At 41.2% G+C, this 26,536-nt stretch overlaps 1 protein-coding gene across 2 annotated transcripts; it reads right to left on the bottom strand.

The window, feature by feature from the left end:
• Nucleotides 1-3,041: 3,041 nt before the first annotated feature.
• On the bottom strand, nucleotides 3,042-26,036 carry si:ch211-236l14.4 (SITS-binding protein). 2 transcript variants are annotated; one of them, XM_042227417.1, is made up of 11 exons: nucleotides 25,676-26,033; nucleotides 24,933-25,595; nucleotides 21,984-22,155; nucleotides 13,129-13,336; nucleotides 12,807-12,957; nucleotides 8,369-8,566; nucleotides 7,634-7,902; nucleotides 7,417-7,553; nucleotides 6,867-6,988; nucleotides 4,919-5,098; nucleotides 3,042-4,802 (listed from the first exon to the last, which is right to left on the bottom strand). In XM_042227417.1, exons 2-11 carry the CDS (start codon nucleotides 25,401-25,403, stop codon nucleotides 4,629-4,631), a joined length of 2,082 nt encoding a protein of 693 aa, XP_042083351.1. In that variant the 5' UTR covers nucleotides 25,404-25,595; nucleotides 25,676-26,033; the 3' UTR covers nucleotides 3,042-4,628. The 2 variants fall into 2 exon arrangements, with proteins under 2 accessions (XP_042083351.1, XP_042083352.1); XM_042227418.1 differs by lacking the exon at nucleotides 3,042-4,802 and having other exon boundaries at nucleotides 4,971-5,098; nucleotides 7,421-7,553; nucleotides 24,933-26,036.
• Nucleotides 26,037-26,536: the final 500 nt, after the last annotated feature.

Genomic DNA, 26,536 nt, shown 5'->3' on the forward strand with positions numbered 1-26,536 from the left:
TTCGTGTCATTCATGATTTGGGTTTTTGGCAGGACAATTTGTTTTTCCTGCACTGCTCAACAACTTACATAAGGCTTGGTTATGCCCCAAACTAATTGGGTTGAATGTTAAATGTTGATTCACTGACCAAGGAAAAATATAATAATTGGACCTCCTGCTAAATGTTAGTTTAAGGGTGGATGTCTTTGACCACAGGATTTCTGGCAGGATCTGTACTATTGTTCTGTGAATTAGCATTAAACTGGAACTGACGGTGGGAAATCCACTGTTTGGAATGACGGATCAATATTGAACATATATGAAATTGATTTATTGTACACACAACTTGAATTCTTGAAACAACTGTCTAGTAACTGAAAATAAGGAACTTTATATTAAAGTTCCTTTAAGGTTTAGCAAAGAAATTAACTCTGTAACCTCTGCTGTCCCTTGGAGGAGAGTCTTCTCAAGTCTCTAACACTGCATCTTCATCACCTCACAAACTATGGAGCCATACTAATACATCTTGTGAATTTTAATCTGGCTGAGAACTGCACCCAGACTTTAAAAAGTGCCACATGAATCTGAGTGTTTAAAGTGCGGGTGTAAACGGAGATGGTGAGTTCGGTGGCCGGCTTGGAGGGACTCTGAATGTCTCCATTCAGCTGCACCTGTCTAACTGCACTAAAGGAGCCGGGACTGGGGCCCCAAGGTGGAGCTCAGCCAAGTGGCAGCAAGAGAGGAAGGTAAGGAAACGGAGCTCAACGGAGGCTGGGCTGAATGTGAGTCCCCTGAGAATCTCTTCCACCGCCTACTCGCCAAGGTTATAAATAACTTTTATTAGGTTTACGTGGAATTAGCGCAGATGTTATTTGTCAGTATCTGCTCACAGATATAGACATAGACCTGCTGGCATGGGGAGAAGAAAGAGGGTAAAGGGTTAATATCAGGGCTTAGCATAAGATTACATGTGTGCAAGATGACAAGGAGGATATTTGTTAAAAATAATAAATTTGAATTCTGAAATTAAAGATGTGTTCATTTTACATATTTATTATTGTTATGTTTAATTGTGGTTTTGAAGCATGCCCCAGTATCCCTGGCATGTAAACAAACAAAAAACAATCTATTGACCACTATCCTAAAATGATGTTGTTTTATCTTTTGTTTCAAAACAGCCCTGACCTATTGAGGCATGGTGTCCACTTGACCCTTGGAGTTGATGTGCGTGGTATCTTGTATCTTGCACCTTTAAGCCCTGTAAGTTGCGATTTGGGGCCTCAATAGATTGGACTTGTTTGTCCAGCCACTGGGTTGAACTATAGTAAATTTGGGTCACAAAGTCATTGTTGTGATCTTGAAACCATTCTTGAACCATTTTTGCTTTGTGTCAGGGTGCATTATCCTGCTGAAAGAAGAATGCAATATTGTTTCCATGAAAGGTTGTAATCAAAGTCTGCAACGATGCTGAGGTAGGTGGAACGTGTCAAAGTGACATCCACATAGATGCCATGACGCAAGGTTTTCTAGAAGAGTATCACACTGCCACAGTTTCCATAGTGCATCCTGGTGCCGTGTATCGCCCAGGTATGCAATGCACCCATAACTGGCTGATCATGTGATGCAACTCCTACATGAACCCTACCAAAGCATTTCATAATGTGATTTGTTAGTCCACACTCCCTTATTCCATTGCTTTGGGTCCAGTTGATGCTCACATTGTAGGTGTTTTCGGCGGTGGACGGGGTCAGTATGGGCTCCATGTCCACTTACCTGTCACTAGTTCACTGCTGTTGCTTCCTTGGACCACTTTTCATAGATACTAATCACTACAGACCAGGAACACCCCAGAAGCACTGCAATTTTCCATCACAAGTTGGACAAGTCTTCCTGCTTCTTCTTTGAGGACAAATTGTTCACTTGCTTCCTAATATATCCCTAACAGGTGCCATGATGAAGAGACAATCAGTGTTATTAACTTCACCTGTTAGTAGTCATAATGTTGCGCCTGATTGGTGTAACTGCAGATTGCCACTGTCTGCACAGTCAAACACAAACCAGCATGGAGACAGAAAAAAAATGTGCAAACTTCAGGATTGGATTTGAACTAAAAATTCTGAAGTAATAATAATTAAAATCTGGCAGCTCCACTTGAATGTGGCCTCCAGTATGTCATGAAGTAAATGCAAACTTGATGAGTTAAGTAAGAAAATGTAAACTTTATTGCAACTTTGTCATTCTATGTTATCTGATTTACAGAAGAGAGAAAAACACTTGTAATGGCACAGTCATTGTATTACGGTCATTGCTGATACTGCAATAATCTAGACACCTGTGTCGTCCAGATTTGTGGCATATTAAGGCACATGGCTCACTCAGTCTGTAGAGGGAAGGAATAACACAACAAAGCTTTTCCTGCAACTCCTACATTAACCTACCAAAGCATTCCATAACAGCATTATATAATGGGAAAAAGAAAAGCTCCTCACATGAAGGGCTATGGGAAATCACAGTGTGTCCATTGTACATTCTGCCCCAGGAGAGATTAAGACGTTAATGTGTTCACAACATACTGCGTTGCACTAAGACATCTGGTGATCTGATAGGAAACTTCATTAGACCTGAGTGTTTGAGCTGATACAGTAAACTTTTTAGATCAAAGTTACACAATCAATTTAGTTGAGATAAATGTTACGTTTCCAGAGTTTGTATCCTCACTGTTTGCCATTTAAGATTTTCCTTTATGGAACAAATTGATTTAAAAAAAAAAAAAAAAAAGCAACACTGACAGTTGACTATAAAGAGCCAAGCTTCAGGGTATAAAGATTACGTCTCTTCTTGGACTGATTTTAAACATAATCAAAAACTAGAATCAGTCTCATTTACATTTCATTTGCTTAGAGCATTAAGTCTGGGTTCAAACAGCTTTTACAAGTAAACAACTAAACTTAAGAAAGTGATAGAAGTGTAAAGATAGTCCAGAGAGTAGGCTATGTAATGGTACACATGAGGAGAGAAACTGAATTACTCATGAAGGTTTATGTCAGGTGGGCCTCTGCACATCTGTGCTTTCAACAATTCCAGCAATTTCAGGTGAATCCTTCACAAATACTTTGTTTCTCTCCAAAAAGCCAATTTCTCATATGCAAACATGGTATGCTTACAACTGAGAGCATTGTATTTATTTGATGTGGCTCAACATTTGGAGAAATATAAGTTTTGTACTTTATTTTTATGGTGAGAGTAGTAGTAGTAGGTAGAAAAGTACCATCATATGACACATCGATCATATGTGCCTATCAAGTAATTATAAACTGAAGACACTCAACGTTTGCATAGAAATTGGAAAATAAATTTACCGGTTTCAGTAAAATAGGCTTAGGAAATAACAAAAATACAACTTTTTGTTTTTCCATTTCGGTTTTTGTACAGAATAGACAAATGAGAAATCTCCAAAAGAGTGATTTTTAGCACAATTGGCAGTCAGATTTTGCATCTTTTGGACCAAACTATCTTTATACCTGGTCCAAAGTCTTTCACTGAGCCTCACGGCTGCTGCTGGTGGATTCATACTCATGAATGGGAGTGATATCACAGTCAGATTATCAGATAAAAAGGGACTGATTACATGCATTTATACAAAATCTCCTTTTCACCCATGTGGTGTCATCAGCAAGGTTGTCTTTACAACTTAATTCGGCTCACATGTAAGAACACATCAACAGTCAGTAAAGAAAGAGGCACTCACTTAAAAGCGCTTGATACAGCAGGTTAAACTCTAATCTAAAATTTAAATATATGCAAAGTTAGGATGAAAGTGGCTTGGCCTCAAGTTCATCAGCATACAGTACAAAGGGACATTCATGGATGTCTATGACTTAACTATTCTAAGAATATGAACTATGGGGTGATAGGCTGTTGTGTCTAATGACTTTGTAAAGCAATTCATATACGTTACTTGAGGTACATTCATCTTTCATAAAACATCGGCCCTTTGGCCTGATGAGTTCAAGTAAGAGCCTTTCCATAGAGTGAGCAAGACATATGGTACCATGGTGCTTGTATGTAGCTTCCTGTGTTAATTTCCCGCCAGTAAGTGTTTCTCTCAAAAAGCCCTTTTAACCGCCTTCCTTGTCTTTCTGCATCTTCATTTGGTCTTCTTGAGAAATTCAGATACTTTTAAGCAAACAAGGAGCTTGCTTTGTTCCTCCTTATGAAGAGAGCCAACAGCAGCTACAAATTTAAAGACTGTAGAAATGCAGTATGTAAACACACATACTTCTCCAGAACCATTAAAAAAAAAGAAAACAAACAAACAAACAAAAAAAGCAGCAGAGTGGATGAAAAAGTCCAGAAACAAATCACTAAGAGGTAAAACCATTCAGCATAAAAAAAAAACAAATGAAAAGAAGACAAATAACATAAAGGAAAAAAATATTTTGAACCATAAAGTGCAAGTATAAAAAAAAAATATGTATATACATATATGTATATATTTCTACAAATCGTCTCAAGGCAGCACTTGAGGCAGGGTCAATGGTCTTTAGTAGAAAAGTGCAAGTTAAGAACAGCACAAGTACCTAAAAAAAGAATTTGATTCAAAACAGTAACAGGATAAATCACATGACTCTGTGGGACAGTCATCCGAGTCAGCTTCTCCGTAAGAAAACAGCCACCTCCGTCAGGGGGACAGGGTAGTCGTGTAAGAACGTCCCCCCGTCAAACACCCGTGCGTTCTGACTGTCCTGCCATTGAAAGCCCCCGTCAGGTAAATATATATCCCTCTGCACTGCCCCCTTCTCCACCACGGGTGCCACTAAGACCTGAAAATAAATACGTATAAGGGAGATTGCACATGCGTGACATCAGGATACGGCTGAAGTTGCTAAAACATGCCAAGTGCATTAGATCCCACATCATCAGAACTCCATTAACTGACCTCATCTCCAATGAGGAACTGGTCATTGATGGTAAAGGTCATGGAGTCAGTTGGATTGAGCCACCACATTGGGCGATAGATGGGGTTTCCTGTCACCTGCCACTCCTCTGCATACTTTTCAATCAGCGGTGCCACATCCCTCTGGTGCCTTGTTAGGTAGTTCCGAGTTAGGTTTAGCACCTATGGATTACCATTTGAGACACGAGAACGAACATTATTGTGGATTACAGTAAAAAGAAAAAACAAAAGAAAATAATTAGGATTATGACGATCTAATTAAAATCCATCGTTGCCTTTTTCTTGGGCAGTATTTTCATTCAGAACCACTTAGGCCTTTTTCACATCGTTCATCCAAAGAATCTATTTTCAAGAAATCTGGATCAACAGAGTAACTGAAACCAGTGACCAGCCCTTTCCTAAACTAAATCATCCACCGCAAGGATTTCAGTACAAGAAAAATATTGACAGTGAGGTCTGCTAAGGACATTTGTGCCATCTCTACACGCAGACTCAACTCAACAGTCACTCATTGTTGACTTAGTGGTTTTAACTCTGCCAAAGCCTTTGTGCTGTGTCCCTTTGCCCAAACGACTTCAGCATTTCTGGAAGGGTCACATCCTCTTCAGAGTCTCACGACAAAAACAAAACTTGACCGCCTCTATAAAAAAAATGCATTTTTATGACTTGGGATTGAGACCATTTGTAGGAATGAGCCACTGGTTTGAGTGAATCTTTCCCTAATTGAGAAGCCAGGCATGTGTGTGGCTTTGAGGTTTTGCTGCTATTCGATTCCAACGTATTTGCTGCTGTGACCTGTCTGTGACCGACTGCAGTCTCACACATTCTGGAAATAAAGGTGCACCACATTTAAAACTGTAGTAAAAATGTCTATAAAAGAGTCATTTATCATGGGCAATGCAACAGTCTATCTCCACTAAAATATCTCCCCGCTCTCACTTCATCTGGGTTTATGAACTGAAGACCATGCAAGAGACCAAAATGGAAAACATTGCTGCTGTCAAATGCCTCGCTGTCCAAAAAGGCCTATTTTTATCTTTGTCACACAACACAAGTCACAACTAATATATTTTGCTGCTTTAGCTCCCTCCTAGTGGAAAAAAATTCATTTGATCACTCCCACTCTGTCACACTTGTCAATTACTCATGGAAATCTTAATTGCCACAATAAAGTATTTTTCCAAGACTTGTCCTCAAATTCATTATCATTCCTGCTGAAGTGGCCCTTGAGAGTGAGAGCGAGCCATAAATCTAGAATAGGGATTGTAATTCAGACCAGATGGACTCGTAACCACAGGTGAATGAGATGAGGAAAGGCGGGAGGGGAAGGGGGTTAGGGAGGGCATTACCCTTCTTCCTCTGCAGGAGCATAAAGCGTTTTTTGTTCAGGAACCTGAGCTCTGGTAACACATTGTCAAAAGCATCAATACCTGTCATCAGAGACTTAAGGCTTTGTTTTCCTGCTGTGCATGGTGAATAGTGTGTTCCTCATTTCCCATGGAGAGGTTCATGGTTCAGTCCTGCCCCTCCTGCTGAGGGGAGAGTCAGATCTGAGTTTTGATAGATCAGGTCTCAGCAGTCCTCTAGCTCCTCTGCAAAAGAATCGGTGGGAACTTCTCAGCGCTTGACCCTCAGAATTGAGGGCTGGCTGTTGGGCCAATGAACCACTTCTCTAAGGTCCCTTTTTCAACAGCAGCATGTGGGAAGGAAGGATAATCTCCCACCCCCTTTTAGAACATCTAATTGGCAGCATTCACACCTCACTACACTTGATCTCTCCACAGTAAATCTTCACAAGCGAAAATCTGGTTAGCAAGTCATGAGCAGAATGTGAACCTGCTAGGTTGTCACTAATGTGGATGACACAGCTGTAATGGTACCCAACGCAGGCTGCTGCTGGGTGGCTACACGAGGCAGACCGGTAGTATACCTGGCCCTCCCCGAAGATCCAGGGTGGTGTGTGGAAGCTCATAACAGGAAGAAAGGCTGCAATCTCCAGCCAGCGGATGAACAACTCCTCATCTGTGACCAGGTCTCCAGACAGAGAGCCACCTGTGCAGAGGCAGAGAAAAGACAAAAACAGTTAAACAGTGGTACCCACTGTTTAACTGTTTTTGTCTTTTCTTTTTCGTGTGGCTTTTTTAATTTGCAGATTTAAGACAATGCAATATGATGTACGTTGGCTTCTCTATTTTGGAAAAAGATCAATTTATCCTTTTAGATCTGGTTCATGTTAATTACTGGTGTTTTGCAAGCTAGTGTGGGCTATAACATTGTATTAAAACTATCTTGATACAACTCATACCTCATATCTAATGAACAATTTAAGATGTTTCACGGCAGTTATATCAGGCCCATGTTTTACTGACAGCTCCCAGCTTTGTCCAAAGCAACACTAATCAAGCGCTTTTTTCAGTTCTCACAAAAAGGCAAAAATATCACTATGTGATAAAAAAGGGACCCATAGGTTCTCGTATTACCTACTGCATCAGGAATGAGGAAGTTGTATCCCAGCAAAGTGTGGTGCAACAGGTTGGGAATGATGGCCTTAAGACCCATCGGGCTCCAATCAGACTGCAGGGGGGTCATCCTCACAAAGAGTGGCTTGTAACTGGACCTGAGACACAGAAAAAGTCCTAATAAACACAAATGTGCCTTACGGGAAGCAATGTCATTGTGCATTAGCTGACAGATTACCGTGTCCCTGCAGTCATAATGGTGGAATCTCCTATCCTGGTGGCCAGGTCAGCCAGCAGGCTGATGTACTTGTCTCCACCCAGAGCTTGCGGTGGCCGCAGAGCCTGCTCCTCAAACAGATTCCCCTCGCCCCCTTCCAGCATGATGTACTCCATCCCTAAATGGGTTTGAAGGGCTCCTACCCTGTCCAGGAACCAGCTCACTGCTCCTGGATTTGTGATGTTCAGCTTTACACAGAACTTTCCTCGCCACTGACTCATCACAGGGATCTGGATAGAGGGACAGAGGCAACTGCATTCTACTTGGTGTTTATTTTACGCTGCTATTATTTTCTCTGTGGATAATTGACTAATTATAAACCGCAGTGCAACTGCTGCTGCAATTATAGATTTCCTGGTTTAGTCCTACTGCATTTGCATTGCATTGCTTTTTTTAATTTGATCAAACTGGAGCTGATTAATGCAGAGAGTCTGCAATGCAGGAGGAAAATATCCCCAAATCTCTGTCTGGTTTCATGTTTGACCGAATAGAGTGTTTTAGTAGCGTGAGGAAAGTTCACTGTCAGGGAAAACTGTACTTAGCATGAAATAAAAATGTGGTGGGTTCTTTATACTGCCTCCCACAACAACAAACTAAATGAAAATACATAAATCTCAGTTCAAAGTTCAAATGTGGATTACTGTGGACGCAACTAAGTGGTTTACAATATGATAGTGTGTGCCTCTCATGCCTCACCAGCTGTCCCTGAGGGGCTGAAGGGAGACTGAGCCAGTAGGCCTCAGTGCCATCAATAAGGGAGGTGTGGAACTGTGTGGTGTCCACCCCCAGGAAAGGGGACATGGTGATGGAAATGTTAAGAAGCTTGACAAGTGGGAGGTCCCTGGTCAGTCTCTTGGACATCCCCCTTTTCCTGCTGTTGAGGTAGTCATGGTCCTGCAGAGTGACAAAAAGACAGACAACAATTCTAAATTAATAGTTTAATGGTGCTACTAGCATACACCTTTGCAAAGTTGCTTTGCAGAATTGTAGCTTTGAGAATGCAACTTCTGTCAGAACCATTTGACATTTGCCAGAGTCCTTTGTGAATTAGATGTTAAGAGTCAAACTGAAACTTTGCATTACATAACTGTGGAACAAGACAAAACATATGTAAAATAGCTGTGGGAGGAAAGGCTATATTAGCTCATATTGTTTAATTTCTTAGATCTCCCCCCCCCCACTAACCATTCATTTCTTCTGCTTTTTTTTTTAATCCAGAAAGAAGTAAAATGCAAAGAAATTCAAATAATGGGTTAGACTCTAGGCTTTTATTCTAAAAATTTACTTTAATTTCTATGTAATAAAATTAGAAACAAAGCAAACCTATTAATAACCAAATCACTTTGATGCCAGTTCTTGCAGAGTAAAATGGAAACTGTAAAATAAAAATTAACAGAGTGACTGAAAATGTATGGACTCTTGTAAAACTGGAGTGAAAGGGGATCATTGTTGCTAGCCACACTTCTACACAGCCAAACGTGTTAATTCTGTAAGTTTCCATGCAGGATTTTACGCTTGGCTGGTTCTTTATTGAAGTATGAAAGGAGTGAAGTGAGGTGGTACCAACAAAACTGGTGATTAATATCCTTGATCTACCAGAAAAGTAGTGAACTGTTGTTCACCAAATAAAGCCATCCATCATGATTGTGTATTATTCTGTATTATTATTATGTTTCTGTTCTTTCACAACTACTGAAAATGCAGTGGAAACATCACCAGTGTGTACGGATATAACAGGATGCCTGGAAATAACCTTTTATGGACTGATTGCATTTCTGCCTGCATGGTCTTCTGCTGTACAGTCTGGGTCATATCTGAGCATCAAGCTGGGATTACTTGCTCTAGTTGGCTAAGGTTCCTTCAAATCTCAGCACACCCAGTTCTTTGCCATCCTGCAGTTACCACACTCAGAGCAACCTAATACCTATTAGGAAAGGCTCTGTTTGTCTTCTCTCAACTATATTTGTTTTGTAACGGAACACCACCAGGTTCCACCAGGTGTTGACACGGATTGACTTGACTGTGGTCCGGTGGTGTCGTTACCAGGCAGTTTGCAATAGCATTTAGGGAAGGGAACTGTATGAATGTGCAGCAGCTGAAAGAATATCTGAAAACATATTTGATGATGAAGTGCCCCATTTACATGCTGCAAGGCATCACAAAGTGTCCTGAAGATTTGATCAGCATTTTGTGGAACTAAGTTCTGTTAGGCAAAAAACCCCAAACAAACAAACAAACAAACAAACAAACTAAAACTCCAAAACAAAACAAAAAAGGAAAAACAAACCTAATCTGGCTTTTGTTTTTTTATGTTGTAACATTTCACTGAACCTGTCCTCCCTCCCTTGTTCCCTGCCTCCAGTGCTCTGGAGATCCACTTAAGAAAACTCCTTCATCTCTATCTCTGACCAGTTGTGGGCCTCTGACCAATGAACTCTTACCAGATTTACTACCTGTCAGGGTTCCTGGGTCGTTGACTTAGTGATTTCAGTTTGTTCATGTTCAGTTTAGTTCGCCACATTAATGTTCCCACTTCCTGTTTTTTCCCCATGTCAGCTTGTCTCTTGTGTCATTAGTCAGATTATGTTCAGCCCTGTACTCACCTGTTTCCAATCATTGTCATCATTCAACCTGTGTATTTAAGTTCCTCGGTTCCACCAGGTCTTTGTCGTGTCATTGATGTTGTGTACGCTGTCCGTGTTTCCAATCCAATAAACCACCAGGCTTCACCTACCTGCGAGTCCTGCGTTTGGGTTCCTTCTTCCTTGCCTCCACACAAAACCTGACAGAATGACACGACCCGTGCCACGAAGACACGATTGGAACCCGGCGGACTCGGACCTCTATTAGCGGCAGGAGGCAGCACTTTCCCGTTGGGCAGAGGAGTTCAGGGAAAAACAGCGGAGAGAGAGTATGTCTTCGAGGGGACTCGCCTGGCTCTAGGCGGGCCTCGCAGACACCGCGTTCCCCCACCTGCTGCCTCACCTGCACCGGAGCATTTGCTGCGGAGAGTGGGCGTTTCTCGCCGTGTTTCAGCCGCTCCTTCTCTTGCCACTCCGCTCCACGCTCACACACCCGCCGCCTCATTCACTGGACCTCCAACCTCGCCATGCCACAGTTGCTCTGCCTCCCAACTCTGCTCAACGGAGGCTCCCGGCGCCAGAGGCTCAGTTGTTTACCCTGCCCGCTTTCTCTTCCCGGAGAAAGCGGCGCACACGCCTCCATAATATGGACCATTTTGAGCAACTCCCGGTGGCGAGTTCCAGTGATTGTTTTTCACACTCTTCGTCCCAGTCCACTCCTGCACCCGTTCGTGTTCCTCGGGTGGGTGTGACTGGCGTCCAGTCACCTTCCATTCTTGTCCCAGCACCCAGGCTGAGGGCAGCCAGAACCCAGCCTGACCTCCCTAGAGGTTCGGAAGAGCTAGCCTCTCCCCCTACTAGTCTACCTCTTCATCCACCTCCTGATCCAGCTTTCCATGCTCTAGCGCTTTCCCTGGTTAGGCTAGCGGACCTGTCCCCTGCTCGGGCACCAGCTTTAATAGCCCAGGCTGCAGCTTTATCCCCTTCACTAATTCAGTCGTTAGCTCAGCCATTAGCCTCACCAACCTCTGATCCTTTAGCCTCCCCAGTCCAGTCAGTCCAGACCCCTGTAGTCCAGTTTCCTCCAGTCGCCTCCTGTCCGGTCGCCTGTAGCTCAGTCACCCATCCTCCCACCGCCTGTGGTCCAGTCAGTTCAGCCTGTAGTCCAGTCTCCTACCCAGTCACTCATTCACCATCCTGTTCAGTTTCCTGACCTGCAGCCACAGCATCCAGAGCCAGCTGTGAGCTCTCTAGCTCCTCAGCCAGGGGTTTCCGCACCCGCTGGCTCCCACGCAGTCTCCTGCAGCCTCCCCACGCAGCCGCCCCTCCGTCACCGCGGCTCCTCGTCCTCGACGGATTCGGCCACCTTCCAGGCCGCTGACTGGACCTCGTCGCCGGCGCGGCCGCCCACCGGACCTGCTCAGTGGCCGCCGTCTTCCTCGCGGCCGCCCACCCTGTTCCACTTCCTGTTTTTTCCCCGTGTCAGCTTGTCTCTTGTGTCATTAGTCAGATTATGTTCAGCCCTGTACTCACCTGTTTCCAATCATTGTCATCATTCAACCTGTGTATTTAAGTTCCTCGGTTCCACCAGGTCTTTGTCGTGTCATTGATGTTGTGTACGCTGTCCGTGTTTCCAATCCAGCCAGTTCAGTCATTTCAGTTCAGTCAGCCCTCCGTTGCATGTCCTGTTTCATCCGCTCATCATAATAAACCACCAGGCTTCACCTACCTGCGAGTCCTGCGTTTGGGTTCCTCCTTCATCGCCTCCACACAAAACCTGACACAACCTCTGTGGTTGAAGCAGTGGATTATGATAATCTGCAGCTATGCAGCGGAAGAAATGAAGATGAATGGGAAAAAAAGAATAATATACACATCTTAATTCTAGTCACTGCGTTAACATAAACTTTTCTAGGCTTAGTAAAAGAGAGCTTCTACTGAAAATAGAAACTCCATGAACTGGCTTCTCATTTCAAGACCTCTTATCAACAGACTAGTAGAATTGAACATAAAGCATGGCCCCTGCAGCCAGCTATAATGTCAGCATACTATATTTGTAATGTTTAAATAAATTTAAGCTAAATACAGCTGATGCCTGCATCCGCAAAACTTCTATCTCCATCAGTTGATACCTGCAATGGCAAACGGCGGCAGCACCGCAGCAGGTGGCCCAATCCACCAGGAATGTCCACTTCAGTGCGATAAAGCAAAGGTTGCATTCGAAAATGCTGAAAACGGCAACCTTTTATGATGCAGTGCTGACTTTTAATAATCTATTTATTAATATGAGAGCTCACACCTGCCATACAAAAACTGTCAAGACACTGAGTGTGTTACCAATCCTTATCCACTATTTGTTAAATCCTGTTGGTGGGTTAATTTTATTTTTTATTTCATTTAAACAGTTTAACCAGTGGGATTTTTATCCGACCCAGATTGGGTTTGCCTTAGCAGAATATTTTCATAATGAACACTTAACTCTGTCACAGCCTTTAAAGGCTGGGAGAAGACACAGCACAGTTCAGTAGTCAGTGTGTGTCTGCATCGTGTACCATATCAGAAAGGAGGGTGGTGGAATGTTCATTGAGGCTGATGACTCCCTCCCCCAGCTGGTGTCTCTTCAGACGATTCGAGAAAGTCCTCATCTCCCGCTCCACCTTCGGCCCTGAGTCCATGTTGGCGAGCAGCTTCCAGAATGGCAGCCTGCGGCACACACACAGGAATCAGACTGGAACAGTTAAACACAGTTGGCTCGCGAGACTAAAGTTTCAATCGGTGCTCACCAACCACACCAGTGCACCGCTGTTATAATAACCAGAAGTGAAGCAGAGTGAAATTTACATCTGGTCTAATCTAAATCTAAACTGAACTAACCGCAGTGCTTTCATGTTGGGCAGCTCCCTGCTGTGCTCCGAGAGCTGTTGCACTGCTTCCTGGTGAGCAGCTTTTACATTGTGGGCCACACACACAGTGTACTGCAGAGGGAGTCGCTCCATACTTGGAAGTGACTGTAGGCAGAACTGCTGTCTGCTGTCCAGCCCGAGCTGCAGGGGGATGTCAGGAGATACGAGCACTGCGACACCTGCATGGTAGGAAGCACACAGGAATGGGCGTCGGTCATTAGCTTACATTATGCTTGTGGATGAAACCTTGCTTTAAGGAGTCAGATAAACAGCTGCAATATAAAGTCACAGTCTAGGTCATACACTCATGCGAAGGAAAAGTCAGGTAATTCAAACAGTTATGATTTAAAGAGGCAGAGATCAGCGCAAGTAAGACAGTCCATTGCAAATTCCACTTATATGACATAGTGCATGAGTGTTACTGAGACCAGTATGAGTATGACGGATGGAGTGTTGTGGGAGGTAGAGTGCAGCCTGTGTCAGCTGATATTGCTCCACTCAGATGTAAGAAAAACACTCCTCAGAATGAGATATAGCAGCACACAGTTGGATGAGTTTACCCTGAAACTACTGGCAAGTTCTAAGTAGGTAGGTTACACTGCAGACCAGTGAAATGAGATTCAGGTAGCCTGGAAAGTAACACTGAGGGCAGGGTTAGAAACATTTTTTATTTGTCCATTATGCTTGCTTCTGGGCAAACACGAGCATTGAATGTCCCGTGCATGTTCCCTCTCTGAATAACAAAACTTACCAGAAATATTGAAGATTTGAAGATGATTTTTGTCTACTTTATCCTTCTAAAACCTTGCAGTTAAGGGGGCCTCTTTAGATTTCTGCTACTGCATGCACATACAGTCCATCAGATGGTTTGCATAATGACAAGATTATGTGTAGCTGAAAATTGTATCTGCAGATGTAGTTGCCCTGGAAGGAATGCCCCATTCATCTCAGGTTACCCTAACCCTAACCACTTCTCCCCTAACCTGACTCCCACCTTCTCCCTCCCAGTTTTAACAACCTTCAGTTCCTCTGTGCTCTGCTTGGCTATGTTTCTGTCCCATCTAATAAACTGAGCCATTAACACAGACCCTGACCTCGTATTGAGATTTTGCAAAAGCTGCTCAAAGTAACCAAGCTGGGGTTTAAGATTTGTGACCAATCAATGGACAGATTAGACAGTCTGAGAAACTGGTGAGACCTTGGCTCATTTCAGCTGCTCTCTCTAGTTTCAGTGGGCTTACTGTTCTCATGGAAGCAGGGACCAGGAGCAGGCGGGATACTCGTGTACCAGTTTATAATCAGATTAATAGTTTCAGAGATCAGTATTTAAAAGCCTTGTGAGGAGCCTTCAGCCTCAGGGTAATTCCCACGTGTTTGCAATGGATAATGTCAAAGAGATACTGGTAACACCTCAGCTGCCTCTCACAAGGTATTAGGTCAACATCCACGTGTTTGTTACAAATTTATAAATGGCAGATAAATGCAGATTTTATTTAGGAAATATTTATGATAAACATTTAATTTTATGTATTTCTGACATACAGAAATATTTTCAATAACAAAGGAGTTGAATGGATGCGATAGAAGAAAGTTGATAAGGCAAAGGTGCTTTGAAAGAGTATGGTGGTGTATGATGTGGTTTGCAGAGAAAATTATAAAGATTTATAGAAGGATGGAAGTGGAAAGAAAGTAGTGGAAACATACGCAAAAGGACTACACCAGACAGCAAGAAGCCTCGTAGACTAATGTGCTGCTGAAGCTGCAAACAGTGGCTTTTACTAAAGTGCATACAGAGTGGAAAATGGAGTTGAATTTGCCTTCTCAAGTCATAATTAATTTTTGTTGGAAATGACACTGCAGAGCCTCAAGGAAATGAGACAAACTGATCCCAAACTGCTGTACCTGTTATTCCATCTCGGATTAAACGTGCATTTTTGAAAGTTAAGTATACCAAATCCTGTCGTCTGTTTATAAAATCTTACTCAAAACACTATGAACGCACTGGTGTGCCTTTTTTCCTGTCAGGGAGCTTCTCATTTAAAAACAACCCCCCACCCAAACCATTCTAATCCTGTTTATTTATTACGCTCTATAAGACGCAAAGTATGCTAGCAGGATTTATGATCATTTTAAAGAAAATGAACAAGATTTGAAGCCTTAAGTTGCTCCCATAGTGGTGTACCCAGGAGGTGAGGGAGATTTTTAAAGCAGCTTCTTAAAAATTCCCCAAAATTCAATACATTTTCTTTTTTCTTTTTTACTAGCTCTCAAAAAGTGACATTTTGTGACTGGTGGAAAATATGCTCTCGCCTCGCCTCTCGTTAATTTAAATATTACACACGTTTGCTGTACAGATCTGATTGACGTTTCTCAGTTTTGTAGCTGTTGACACGCAAATCAAACAACCATCAGATATATGTGGACATACATGAATTTTCACGTACACGTCTCTCATGTACACCTTGTTCAATGTGCAACTGCAGCTTTCCAAGAAAAACAGTGCTGAGCTTATAGGACCATAAAGACTCTTTGCTCACTTTCACTCAGTCTGACCTCAACATCTGTAGGTGGTAGCAGACCCTGTGCACCTTCACCAGGGTCGGTAAGGTTTTAATGTGGCGCCTAGGATCCTTGAGAGTGCTGGTCTGAAGGAAAATGCTACTCTATGACTCCCTGCTGCTGTGGACCAGATGAACTGCACTCTTTTACCTGTCATAGTTTTACTGTTCTTTCTGACAACCGTGCAAACTTACAGACCTGACTAGGGGTTAAAAAAATGTGCATTCAAACACTAACCCTGTGTGTGCGGGTGTGCGAGTTTGTGTGTGTTTGGCATGTACTTCTTTAACAATGGAAATTTCGTTTTTGTGCCCAACCTCAAGAAATTGATGGCCACAAAACTGGGACATTGCCATTGTAGTAAATTTCCAATCCCACTTATTGAAGAAATAATGAAACACTAAAGAGGCTCTCTCTGCTCTACTCCTATCATCAATCAGTTTTATTGTTTCAAGGGTGAGACACTGTGTTCTGTACAAACATTACAGATGTGTCCTTTTCACTACCAGCAGATTGGATTAGACAAACTCTAAAAACTGCGAGAGCTGATATAATACTTTTTGTTTGGCTTCAGTGGTGACGTTAGCAAACCGTTTAAACTCATATTCTGACATTCTCACTTAAACAAAGATTTCACTAAAGCTCAGGGTTAAAGTAAGGAAAGGGAAATGACCTGAGCAACCACAGACAAGTTACGTGTCTATATGAAGAGTACAGAAGCTGTCCCATTGTTACACCCTTTAAAAAGTCTTTCTTCTGTTTCTTGCCTGTTGTCCTTCATGGAAAGTATAAGAGCTCAACTGTGGAAAATGTTGTGGGGTGATTTTCATTCAGTAGTTCTCTCATACAGGAGATGACAGCTTGCTTTTAACAAAGCTTCAGCTGGCTAACGGTGTCATTCTTGAAGTGTTTCACATCTTACTTTGCGGGAGTGTCGAGGTTTCGGGGCAGCTGCCCAGGGACCTCGTCGTGACCTATTGAGCAACGCAGATGAGTGTTTTGGAGCAGTGTCCTGCGTTTGGCATCTTGATCTCGGATTGGTTTAAAAACCAATAAGAAAATCATCTTTAAAACATTTCCAACGAGAAGACATTTAGTAAAAATTAAGAACACAGTTAAGAGAGCTAGATTTCTTTTCTGATTTCTTACTCTTTGGTACTCCGTAAGCCTTATTTGCGCTTTCAATTACTGGTTAGGAGAAAGCGAGTGTATTTAGTCTTTGCATCTCCAAAACATTTGTAAAAAGCTTATAGCTTGGATACCTTGCATTCATATTGCTGAATGACATTAAAATTTTTTGATAATTATCTGTTTTTCTTTTGTGGTTTCCTTCCTTCCTCTTCTATTGCTTTCCATGAAACTGAGTAATGGAAACATGTTTTAGCTTTAACTGTTCTATCCCTTGTCAACATAAAGCTCCGTTATATTAGAGACAGAAGTCACGTGTGCATGTGGAGGAAGTGGTGTAATATCTTAAAGAGTTGTTGTAAAGTTGTTGCGAGGAATCTTGGAGAAAGCGTGTTCTGTGTGTTTCTCTTCATGAAAAAAACAATCTATTAAGAAAAACTAGATTCATTACTGGCTGGCTGAGCACAACAGGAGGGGGACATTTAAAGTAGTTACACAATCACATTTTTAAAAAACTAACAGGTTTGCTCTGAACTTTCGTTTGTAATAACAAGTTGGAAACTCACGATGAAAGCCAAACTTCAGCTCAGTACAAAGCATTTGGATACAGGCCATGGAAAAATGAAGTCTTTTATCTATGAGAATAGAATTTCTGGCAAATAATTCACCTCTCGCTTGTGTGCCAACATCCACCAATTATTTTACACATAAATCCTGCCGTGTTAATTAGTCACACACGGGACAAAAATGGCTACTTTGCTTTCAAATCAATGTGTTTCAAATAATCGTTTCCGCCGCTTGTATTCCCATTACTGCTAAAGATCTCATTATATTATAATCTATTTCATTTTGTTTGTTATTTTAGGAGACAAATAAAGAGACAGTTTTCATCTGTTACTGGTTTGTCTACTTAGTATTGTTTTAAGCCCACAGGCAGCACACAATAACAATCTTTTTGAACACATGCAGTATTCCCATGTCAAGCCTTTGGACCTCTAGCTGTAGCCCTTTTAATATGCCATTATAATGCATGTGATCTAGGATGCTACTTTGCTAATAGCTACTAGTCCAGTTGTGTTTTTGAATGGATAAAGACAGGTGTGGCTGTGATAAGTTCCTCCAGTTGGAAACGCTCTCAAATGTCACTCTGCTGCATGGTGGCATGCTGTATCTCTTTCATCCAGTTTCTCCACCTTGGCTTTACTTTGCTACTCTTTACCTCTCTTCTTGATTCTCTGTTTAATATGACCAATTACCATACATATATGCTCTGTTATCACAAATATTTCAATCTGTCTGCCATGGTCTTTAACTATCCCCAGGAGTCCTCTTAAGTTTTTAATGTCAGCCACAGCTCTATACTGCCCACAACATTTATAACTCTAGCTATGACTAACTAGAGTCAGTGTAGACAGGCCACTTGCAACGGTCAGCGGGTTCAAACAGCTGTGAAGCCTAATGTTATGTTAAAACTGCATTAACTGTATGTTTGTTCCTCCAAAGCAGATTTATGAAGACAGCTCAGATGAAAGTGTTGTCAGTCCATTAATAAGAAATAATATTAACCAAAAGTAAATACATGTGGCGATTGTTTTACTTTTTAAAAAAATTACTATTGGAATACTGCCTTCCCAAAATCTCCTTTTTTTTTAAACGAAAAACAACACTGGAGTTCTTGTTTTAATACACATTACAATACACATTTATTGGCGCAGACATATCGCTGCATTTCAAATACACATGAACAGTGTGTACTGTGTGTCTATGACTGCATACGGTGCTGTGTGCATGCAGCTAACTCCTATTGAGAAGCACTATCCTAATCACGGTTTGCTGAGTGTTGGTGGAGACAGCTGGATTTAAAAGCAACTTTTCTTGAGAAGAAACTGTTAGCACTTGGAAAGGGGTGAGGAGCTGTGCATGCTAATAACCAGTGATATATGATATAATTTCTTCTCTATATTTCTGTAAGTATTTTTCCATCTGCATTCAATTAGACTTGATTAAGTGCAAAATAAAAAAGCAGGAACAAATCACTTTTCTAATTAAACTTTCACACGGTTGTGTAACCTCACAAATCTCTATAATGATATCCACACATGAATGTGGATTTTCTTTGCCACAAAAACTTCTGTAATTGTTTCCTGTTCCAATACTATTATCCATAAAAATAAAGCAGTTATGACTCAAACACATTATAAGATTTATAGCTGAATTTTCCATAGTTTTTTTTAAATTTGCATTTCATTTATAGTTCAGTTCTGGCTTCCAAGCTGAGTTTGCTTATTTTTTAATAGTATGACAGGTATTTGTCAGTGTCTTGACTTCAATAACACTGGAATACACGTGACATTACAGCCATAATAATGTTAAAGCAGCAGATTCTATTAATGTAGTCATCCCAAAACCTTTGCATTTGAATTTATCTCTATATTCTTTGATTAATGTATCAGACGTTTACACTTAGCCTGGCTTTTTAGTTCCATTTTAGTTAACTGGAATGTTTTTCCACGCTTTTACTTTGGTTTTGGTTAACTATAATAACCTAGTTCACAGTCATAATCACATTGGATTTTAATCTGAGATATCATGTGGTTCTTTGGACTGAGCTGCTGGGCAGATAAGGAAGATAAACGCAGATGATGAAGACTGACAAAATGCTCTTTCTATACAGATGAGAATAAAGTGTTGTTATTTTGCCCGGAGCAGCAAAATGAGCACACATTCATTTTGATGCATGTAAAATGCAATATTTTTGTACAAAATATAAATGTAAATTCAACATGTAGAGAGACTATAACAGGGGTTATGCAAATAAAGGGTAGATACTAATAGAGTATGCAAACTACTCTGGAATTAAACCATAACTGGATATTAACTCCATTCCTCTTCTTTCTGTGTGGAGTGTGCATGTTCTCATTGTGTGTACTCTGTGTACTCTGGCTTCCTCCAAAAGTCCAAAGACATGCAAGATGAGTTGGTTGGCGACTCTAAATTGGCACAAGTGTGAATGTGAATGAATGCCTGTCTCTCTGTGATAGCCCTGCAACTGACTTTTGATCCTTCCTTGGTGTACCCCACCTCTTGCCCTATGACAGCTGGGATCGGCTCCAACCCCCCGTGACCCTGAATTCCATTACTAGAAAAAAATGAATGTCTGGCTGGCTGGATGGATGGATGGATTGATTTGTCTGGCATGTGACGTGATGTGGTCTGAGAAGGTGTCCATTTGCTGTCAGTTCTGACAGTAAAACACAGTACATCACTGGACTGCCTCTGAAACTCTGTCTCGTATGCCTTTTGTAAAAGTGGCTGCTAATTCACAAATGTACCAAGTTTACACCGGAGAGAACAGCTCTTTCGTGCAGTTCAAGCAGGTGTAACATTTCTACTTGCAGCACAGGACCACACAAGTCTGAAGGTTAAAGCCCTTGTTGGTGATGAAATGTTCTGTAGGTTACACAAATTACTTCTTTAACTAAATGGACCGAGAAGCTACTAGTTTGTCACACATCAGACTGATTATGTTGTTGGCAAATAAGGAAAATACATGAAACTTATGTTCTTGTGATCTGTTGGACTGGTGTCCAATATCTGAAAGCAAAGTGAGAAGTGTTGAAATGCTTGGAAAATGTCTTTGATCATGGAAAAACATTTTCTCTTGGGCCTAATGTGCACATTATGCAAATCCTGGAGCCAAACAAAGACATCCTTGAACTTTAAAGCAGGATATCATGTTAAATATACCTTTAATGCTCCAACAGGCATCATTGTCATTGCTGAGCATCAGTTTGCTATGTTTGGGGCTATGTATCTGTGAGAGGTTACTTGGCAACAAATAAACAGTTGATCTCATTGGGATCTCATGCTATCTCTGGCTGCATGTGTGTGCATGTGTGTTTTTCTCTCTGTGGAAAGCTAAGCAGATAAACAAAGGGTTACGGGGGTCCTAATAATTACTGGCATCCTTTCACAAGGTGGAAAAGGGATTTAAGTCATGTGACTCTCAGGCGAAGCCTGTCACTGTTACATAACATAGCAAAAGATATATGTGTGTATATGCGGTTGCATGCAGTTCCATCAGCATGTAAATGACTGTGAGTGAAGCTAGTGCTAACAATCAGTGAAGTCGATGATTATTTGTGTCGCCTTATTGGGTGATGTCACTGCGTTCCCTGTGGCAGGTTATTTGAGTTTTGTAGTTACTCACAGCTAAATCCTAAACCATTTACAGAGCTCAAAGATATTCACTTAAGGCCCTATACCTAAGGCCTGCATGTAGAAATGAGAATATGTGAATATTAAAGATTTTTTGAACAATGTCAGTGTGCTAATAATAATAATCATGATCTCAGATTGATATCGAAATTCGATAGGAACAAAGATTAGTTTATTTAAGCAGTAGCTCAGAAACCAACCCAACACAAAGACAAATTGAATCTCCATAGTCCATGAGATTTGTGTAAACGCACATGCACACACTCTCTGCAGACATTCTTCATCAGTCATATTAACCATTCACATCCGCTAACAGCCCCTGCCTCTCCCCCCTTACCCCCGAGGATAAAATCTAACACCCTCAAAATAACCTGGTGAGTTATAAGAGTCAGCAGGGCCTCCATCCAACCTGCTCTTTTAATAGAAACAAAAGACAATTACTCTGGTATTCCTAAGAGTTAATTTAAGATGCTACAGGTGGCTTGATTGCCTTTGTATTCTAATCTCTGAATTAATAAACTGACATGCCACAGCCAGCATCGTGTTACACTATCTATGTGGTGAAGCCAACTTATCTAGTATGTTGTGTGTGTTTTAGGGACGCTGCTTTAGTACCATTTTTGCCAGCTAAAGCATAAATGCTTACATGAGGGGCTGAAAAGGGTAGGACAACACAACAACATCCACAGGGCTTCCCTCGCGCCCTGGGATTCACGCCACACATGGTATACCCACTCATGTGGGATCAAGTTTCAAGAGTCCTTGTTCTTGTTCTAACGCTGCACCAATAGCAAGCGTGGCAAACTGCCAACATCCTTACTGAGGAGACCTTTTTTCTTGTAATAACATAGCCGTGGAGAAGATTTCTAAATCCATTTCTAACGATGAGATCGAGGGCAAATCCCATCAGTGACCTCTTACCCGATGAGCCAAGGAAGTAGCGCTCCAGGGCAGAGCCGAACCCAGAGGGATTGTCCTTCAGATCACTGACGATGAAGGGCTGCATCGTGGTGTTCTGATCGTTGATCGGCCAAGTCTGACCCCGAACACTGGCACCCCCGTACCAGGATATGTTGGCCATGGAGAAGCAGTCCTGAATAAAGACACGCATGTGCAAATATACATGCAATCACACATTAAAGGGAAAAGGGAAAGAAAACCAGAGTGAAATGTTTGCAAACAAGAAAAAATAAAAAGTAAAACAGTGATTAACTAATTCGATTAACTTTATAAAAAGCCATATATTATTAAAATAGTAGCTGAATTAAGTATGGAAAGAGTAATGTTTGTGAGGAGAGGGTAAAAAATTTCTTTTGGTTTTAAAACACTTTAGCAACCTCACTAAAGGGCACCAACATTTTGTCAGTATTTGACAAAATAATAAGAAAAGAAAAGAGAATAGAATAGAACAGAAAGCTTTTGGTTGTCATCACTGTTCTGTGGTAAATATAAGGAAATTAGAAGTACAGCAGTTGATGCATTAGGGCAGCAACTCTCAAGAACAAATTATTTAAGAGCATCTAAATATTTTAGGAGACTTACAGTCCATAATAAATTTCATTTCTGTTCTCAAATTAGGATTTTACTTTAATTTAAACAGCTACAAATGTAATAACATTATTCATAAAAGCATTGTATTAACAGTTTTTTGACTGGATGAGTTAATGTAATATTTGAAATTCAGTGTCAGTTAAGGTTACATCTGGTATATCAGTGAATAAAATGCAGGGATTGAGCGTCAGAGAATTTTATTAATTTTTTTAAACCTTCTGTCTTCAAGAGACAAATATGCAGAACTTAAGTTTATTTTTTCACGTCAGCAAATCTGGGCTCCATTAAGCAGTTTCAAAACAGGTGCCAAGTAGTCACCTGAGAGGCTCTGGGCAGGATTTTTGGAAATTATGAAAATAAATGTGACTTTGGTTTAGAAGATTTTCTGTGAGCAGTCACACCACATGACAGGGAGTTAAGTCGAGGAATGTTCCAGTGGGGACAGATTAACCTACCCAAACTTTGCAACAGTTAAATGCCTCTGACGATTAAGGCAGGGGAAAGTACAGTAAGTACTTCACTCAGTGTAGTTAATTAAATGGCTTTAGAAAGAGACAGGAATGAAGCATAACAAGTCACCTACAACGATTTGACAAAATTTTTTGTCCCCTTTCTGATTTCTTTCTTTCTTTCTTGTCTATTTGTCACACTTATGTTTCAGATTATCCCAAAAAAATTAATATTAGACAAACAAGCCCCTCTTACTCTAACTCTAGTCCCACAGAATGAGACATTATCCACAAATGGAGAAAACTTGAAGAAGAGACAGGTCTACCAAAATTACGATGAGAGTGCACTGACAACTCATCCTGGAGATCACAAAAGAACCCAGAATAGCATTTAACTTGCCTCAGTTAAGGTCAGTGTTCATTATTCAGCAATAAGAAAGAGATTAGACAAAAATGGCATCCAATGGAGAGCTCCAAAATGAAAACCACCGCTGACCAAAAAGAACAAAAAGACTCATCTTGCATTTACAAAAAAAAAACATTTTGGCAATCCCCAAAATTTTGGGAAAAACATTCTGTGAACTGATGTGACAAATGCTTTTTGCAAAGTTTGCGTCCTGTTACATGTGGCTTGAAAATAGCAGAGTATTTCACTAAAAGAACATCCTATCAAGAGTCAAACATGATCATGAGGGTCTGTTTTGCTGCTTTAGGACCTGGACGACTTGCAGTTATTGATGGAACCTTGAATTCTGCTTTTTCCTAGAAAATCTCTACCAGAAAATCCTGAAGGAGACTGTCCGGCTATTCACTGAGGCTCAAGCACAGAATGACCAAAATACACAAGCAAATCCACCTTCAAATGACTACAAAAAACTAAAAAAAATTAAGGTTTTGGAGTGACCTAGTCAAAGTCTGGACTTTAATCAGAGTGAGACACTTTGGCGTGACCTTGAAAAGTCAATTATGCTCAGAAACTCTTCAATGTTGCTGAATTAAAACAATTCTGCTCAGAAGAGTGGGCCAAAACTACTAGGACGACTAAGACTTATCACAAACACTGGATTGGAGTTCTTGCTGCCAAGGGTGATACAAGCAGTTATTAGGTTTAGGGGGCAATTACTTTTTCACATAAGGCCAGGTAGGTTTGAACAACTGCTATTTGCCACACCTTTTTTGTGCTTAATAAATAAAATAATCATTTTAAACTGTATTTTGCATTTATTCATGTTATCTTTGTCTAAAATATGTGAAATTGTAAAACTAGCTTGATTATCTGAAACAAGTACCAAGTGTGACAAATATGCAGATAAATACATTTTAAAATGGAGGAAAAAAACACTGTATGTGCACATGTTTGTTTCACGTAGTTTAACATAATTCCGTGGCCATACACTGGAGATCAATATAAAAATCCAGTTAAATTTAAAAAAATGTATAGAAATTTAAAACATTTATCCGGTTTTTTGAAAACGATAATCACGTATGCCGCAAGAAACACATTTAACTTTTTCTAAAAGGAGATTTCTACCATTTTGAAAGCTTCTCTTTTCCGTTAATAAGTTATATAAACAGATTGTGAGTGAAATACATTTTTTCTTCTTGATTATTGATATAAAATATATACTTTTAAAGTTCTTATTCTATAATATTTGACGGAGAAACTGCCTTATATTACTTTGCAAAGGGACCTGCTTATAAATTGTTGCACACTGTGCACCAGAAATAGGCTGTTATCAAAGCAAGGCAAACTACAAACTACAAAGGGGGACATTAATGTTCCTAGCCTGAAGAAAGTGCGAAACTGGGTTTGCACTCCACATTTTGCTGTGATTTGTGTATTTCGTGTGCACATAAAGAGAAACATTACCTTCAGCTCCACATGACAGTGTACCGGTGCCCAAGTCATGCTGTAACACTCCGTCTCCGTATCCTCATTCGCTTCGAGCGAGATCTTCACCTCGGCCACCGAGTCCCAGGTATAGCAGAACTCGGTTTTATTGAGCCAGCACAGGTTCCTCACGAAGGGAATCTCTATATCGGGGTTCCCTACGTTCCCGACGTCAATTTCCACGTAGGTCTTATCCTCAGTCAGGGTCTGTATGAGCAGCGAGTGGGTTTTTCTCTCCCAAATCAGTCCGCTGAAAGTTCCCCTAAGGATCCAGTTTTTGTTGGGCTGGTCCACCACTTGCCAGTATATGATCCCGATGGTCATTACGAAGAAGACGGCAACCCCGAGACAGGCTATCGCTCCTTTCCAGGTCTCGTTCATCTCCTTCAATCCCGTATCCCATGTTACCTCTGGGATGGGGCTAGGGTTCCTATTTCGAGCGTGGGGCATGTTGTTTTTGAGATCAGCAAAGAGTCAAAGAGTAAAAATGCTGCAGAAATCTCTGAGCGTCAAAATCATCTGTTGCTTCATCATGTCATGGTGTTTTCAGTGAAGCTACAGTGTGAACCATTCTACTCTTTATCATTACACGGTTTACACTGCTGTTTTGGGTTTTTGCGCAATTGTGCCGGCAACAGAGACCTGTCATGTGAGGAAAGCTGTGAGAAAAAAAAAGAAGCCCAGCGCAGAAATAAAATGATATGAATGAATAACGGACTTACCACATACTGCTGATGTTTTAAAAGGATTGGATTTGTAAATAGCATTGGGTGCAGTGAGCTCTTAGGCAGCCTCAAGTAGGGTTTGGCAGCAATGCCTGCGAATAGCTCATAAGACGCTGTCTTGCTTGTCCTGCACTTTCTGACGTAACGCCGGGTAGTTTCTTCAGAGGAAAGGTAGAGAGGGGGAAATTGGGGATCAAGGGGGCCTGGCAGAGTCTTGGAAGTGCCCGCCGGGGTGAGGAGGCCACGGGCAGCCTGGAAGGGAGGGACCCCCATGCGTGCTCCCAGACTCTCCCTGCGCTCTCCATGCGTAAAGTCTGAGCACACTTCTCAACTGTTGGTTTGGTAGACGGCGAGGAGCGTCTATTGGAAATGGCAAGGTCGGGGAACATACCATACCTCATCCAAATGAGATCCCCGGGTGTTTCAATGAAAAGCAAAGGGTAATGTCAAGGACTGATGGTGAAATCATGAAAGAAGCTTTCAAACATTTAGGATCAATTATATTTCAAATTATTCAAGCTTCAAGCAATTAAAATAATAAATACAAATTTAATTTCATTTTGTTTTGGTGGGTTTTTTGTCGTTGTTTTTTGTTTTGTTTTGGGGGGTGGGTGCATGTTATCTTTGGGCTCATTACCACAATGGCCAAATATGTTTTTTTCCCTCTATTTTTAATGACAAAAAATTTTGTCACTTGTTGACTGGCTCTACAGACTTTGCAGGGATTAAAATGGTTTTTGACAATTTGTTAGTTTTGCAGGTTACAAAATGAAATGAGGCACCTGTTATTTATCACACATCTCTGCTGTATCTCCAGGGCCAAAGTCATTATAGCTCAAAGCAAATACATTACAGTAA

Source organism: Haplochromis burtoni, unplaced genomic scaffold, assembly GCF_018398535.1.
Source record: "Haplochromis burtoni strain Fernald_Lab_line unplaced genomic scaffold, NCSU_Asbu1 Contig_259, whole genome shotgun sequence".
In the NCBI taxonomy this organism is placed as follows: domain Eukaryota; kingdom Metazoa; phylum Chordata; class Actinopteri; order Cichliformes; family Cichlidae; genus Haplochromis; species Haplochromis burtoni.

Coding starts and splice junctions, on each gene's coding strand:
- si:ch211-236l14.4 (XM_042227417.1), bottom strand. CDS start 25,403: ATGCCCCACGCTCGAAATAGGAACCCTAGCCCCATCCCAGAGGTAACA. Junction 13,337..21,983: donor CTACTTCCTTGGCTCATCGG/GTAAGAGGTCAC, acceptor CCTACCATGCAG/GTGTCGCAGTGCTCGTATCT. Junction 4,803..4,918: donor AGTTCCTCATTGGAGATGAG/GTCAGTTAATGG, acceptor ATTTATTTTCAG/GTCTTAGTGGCACCCGTGGT.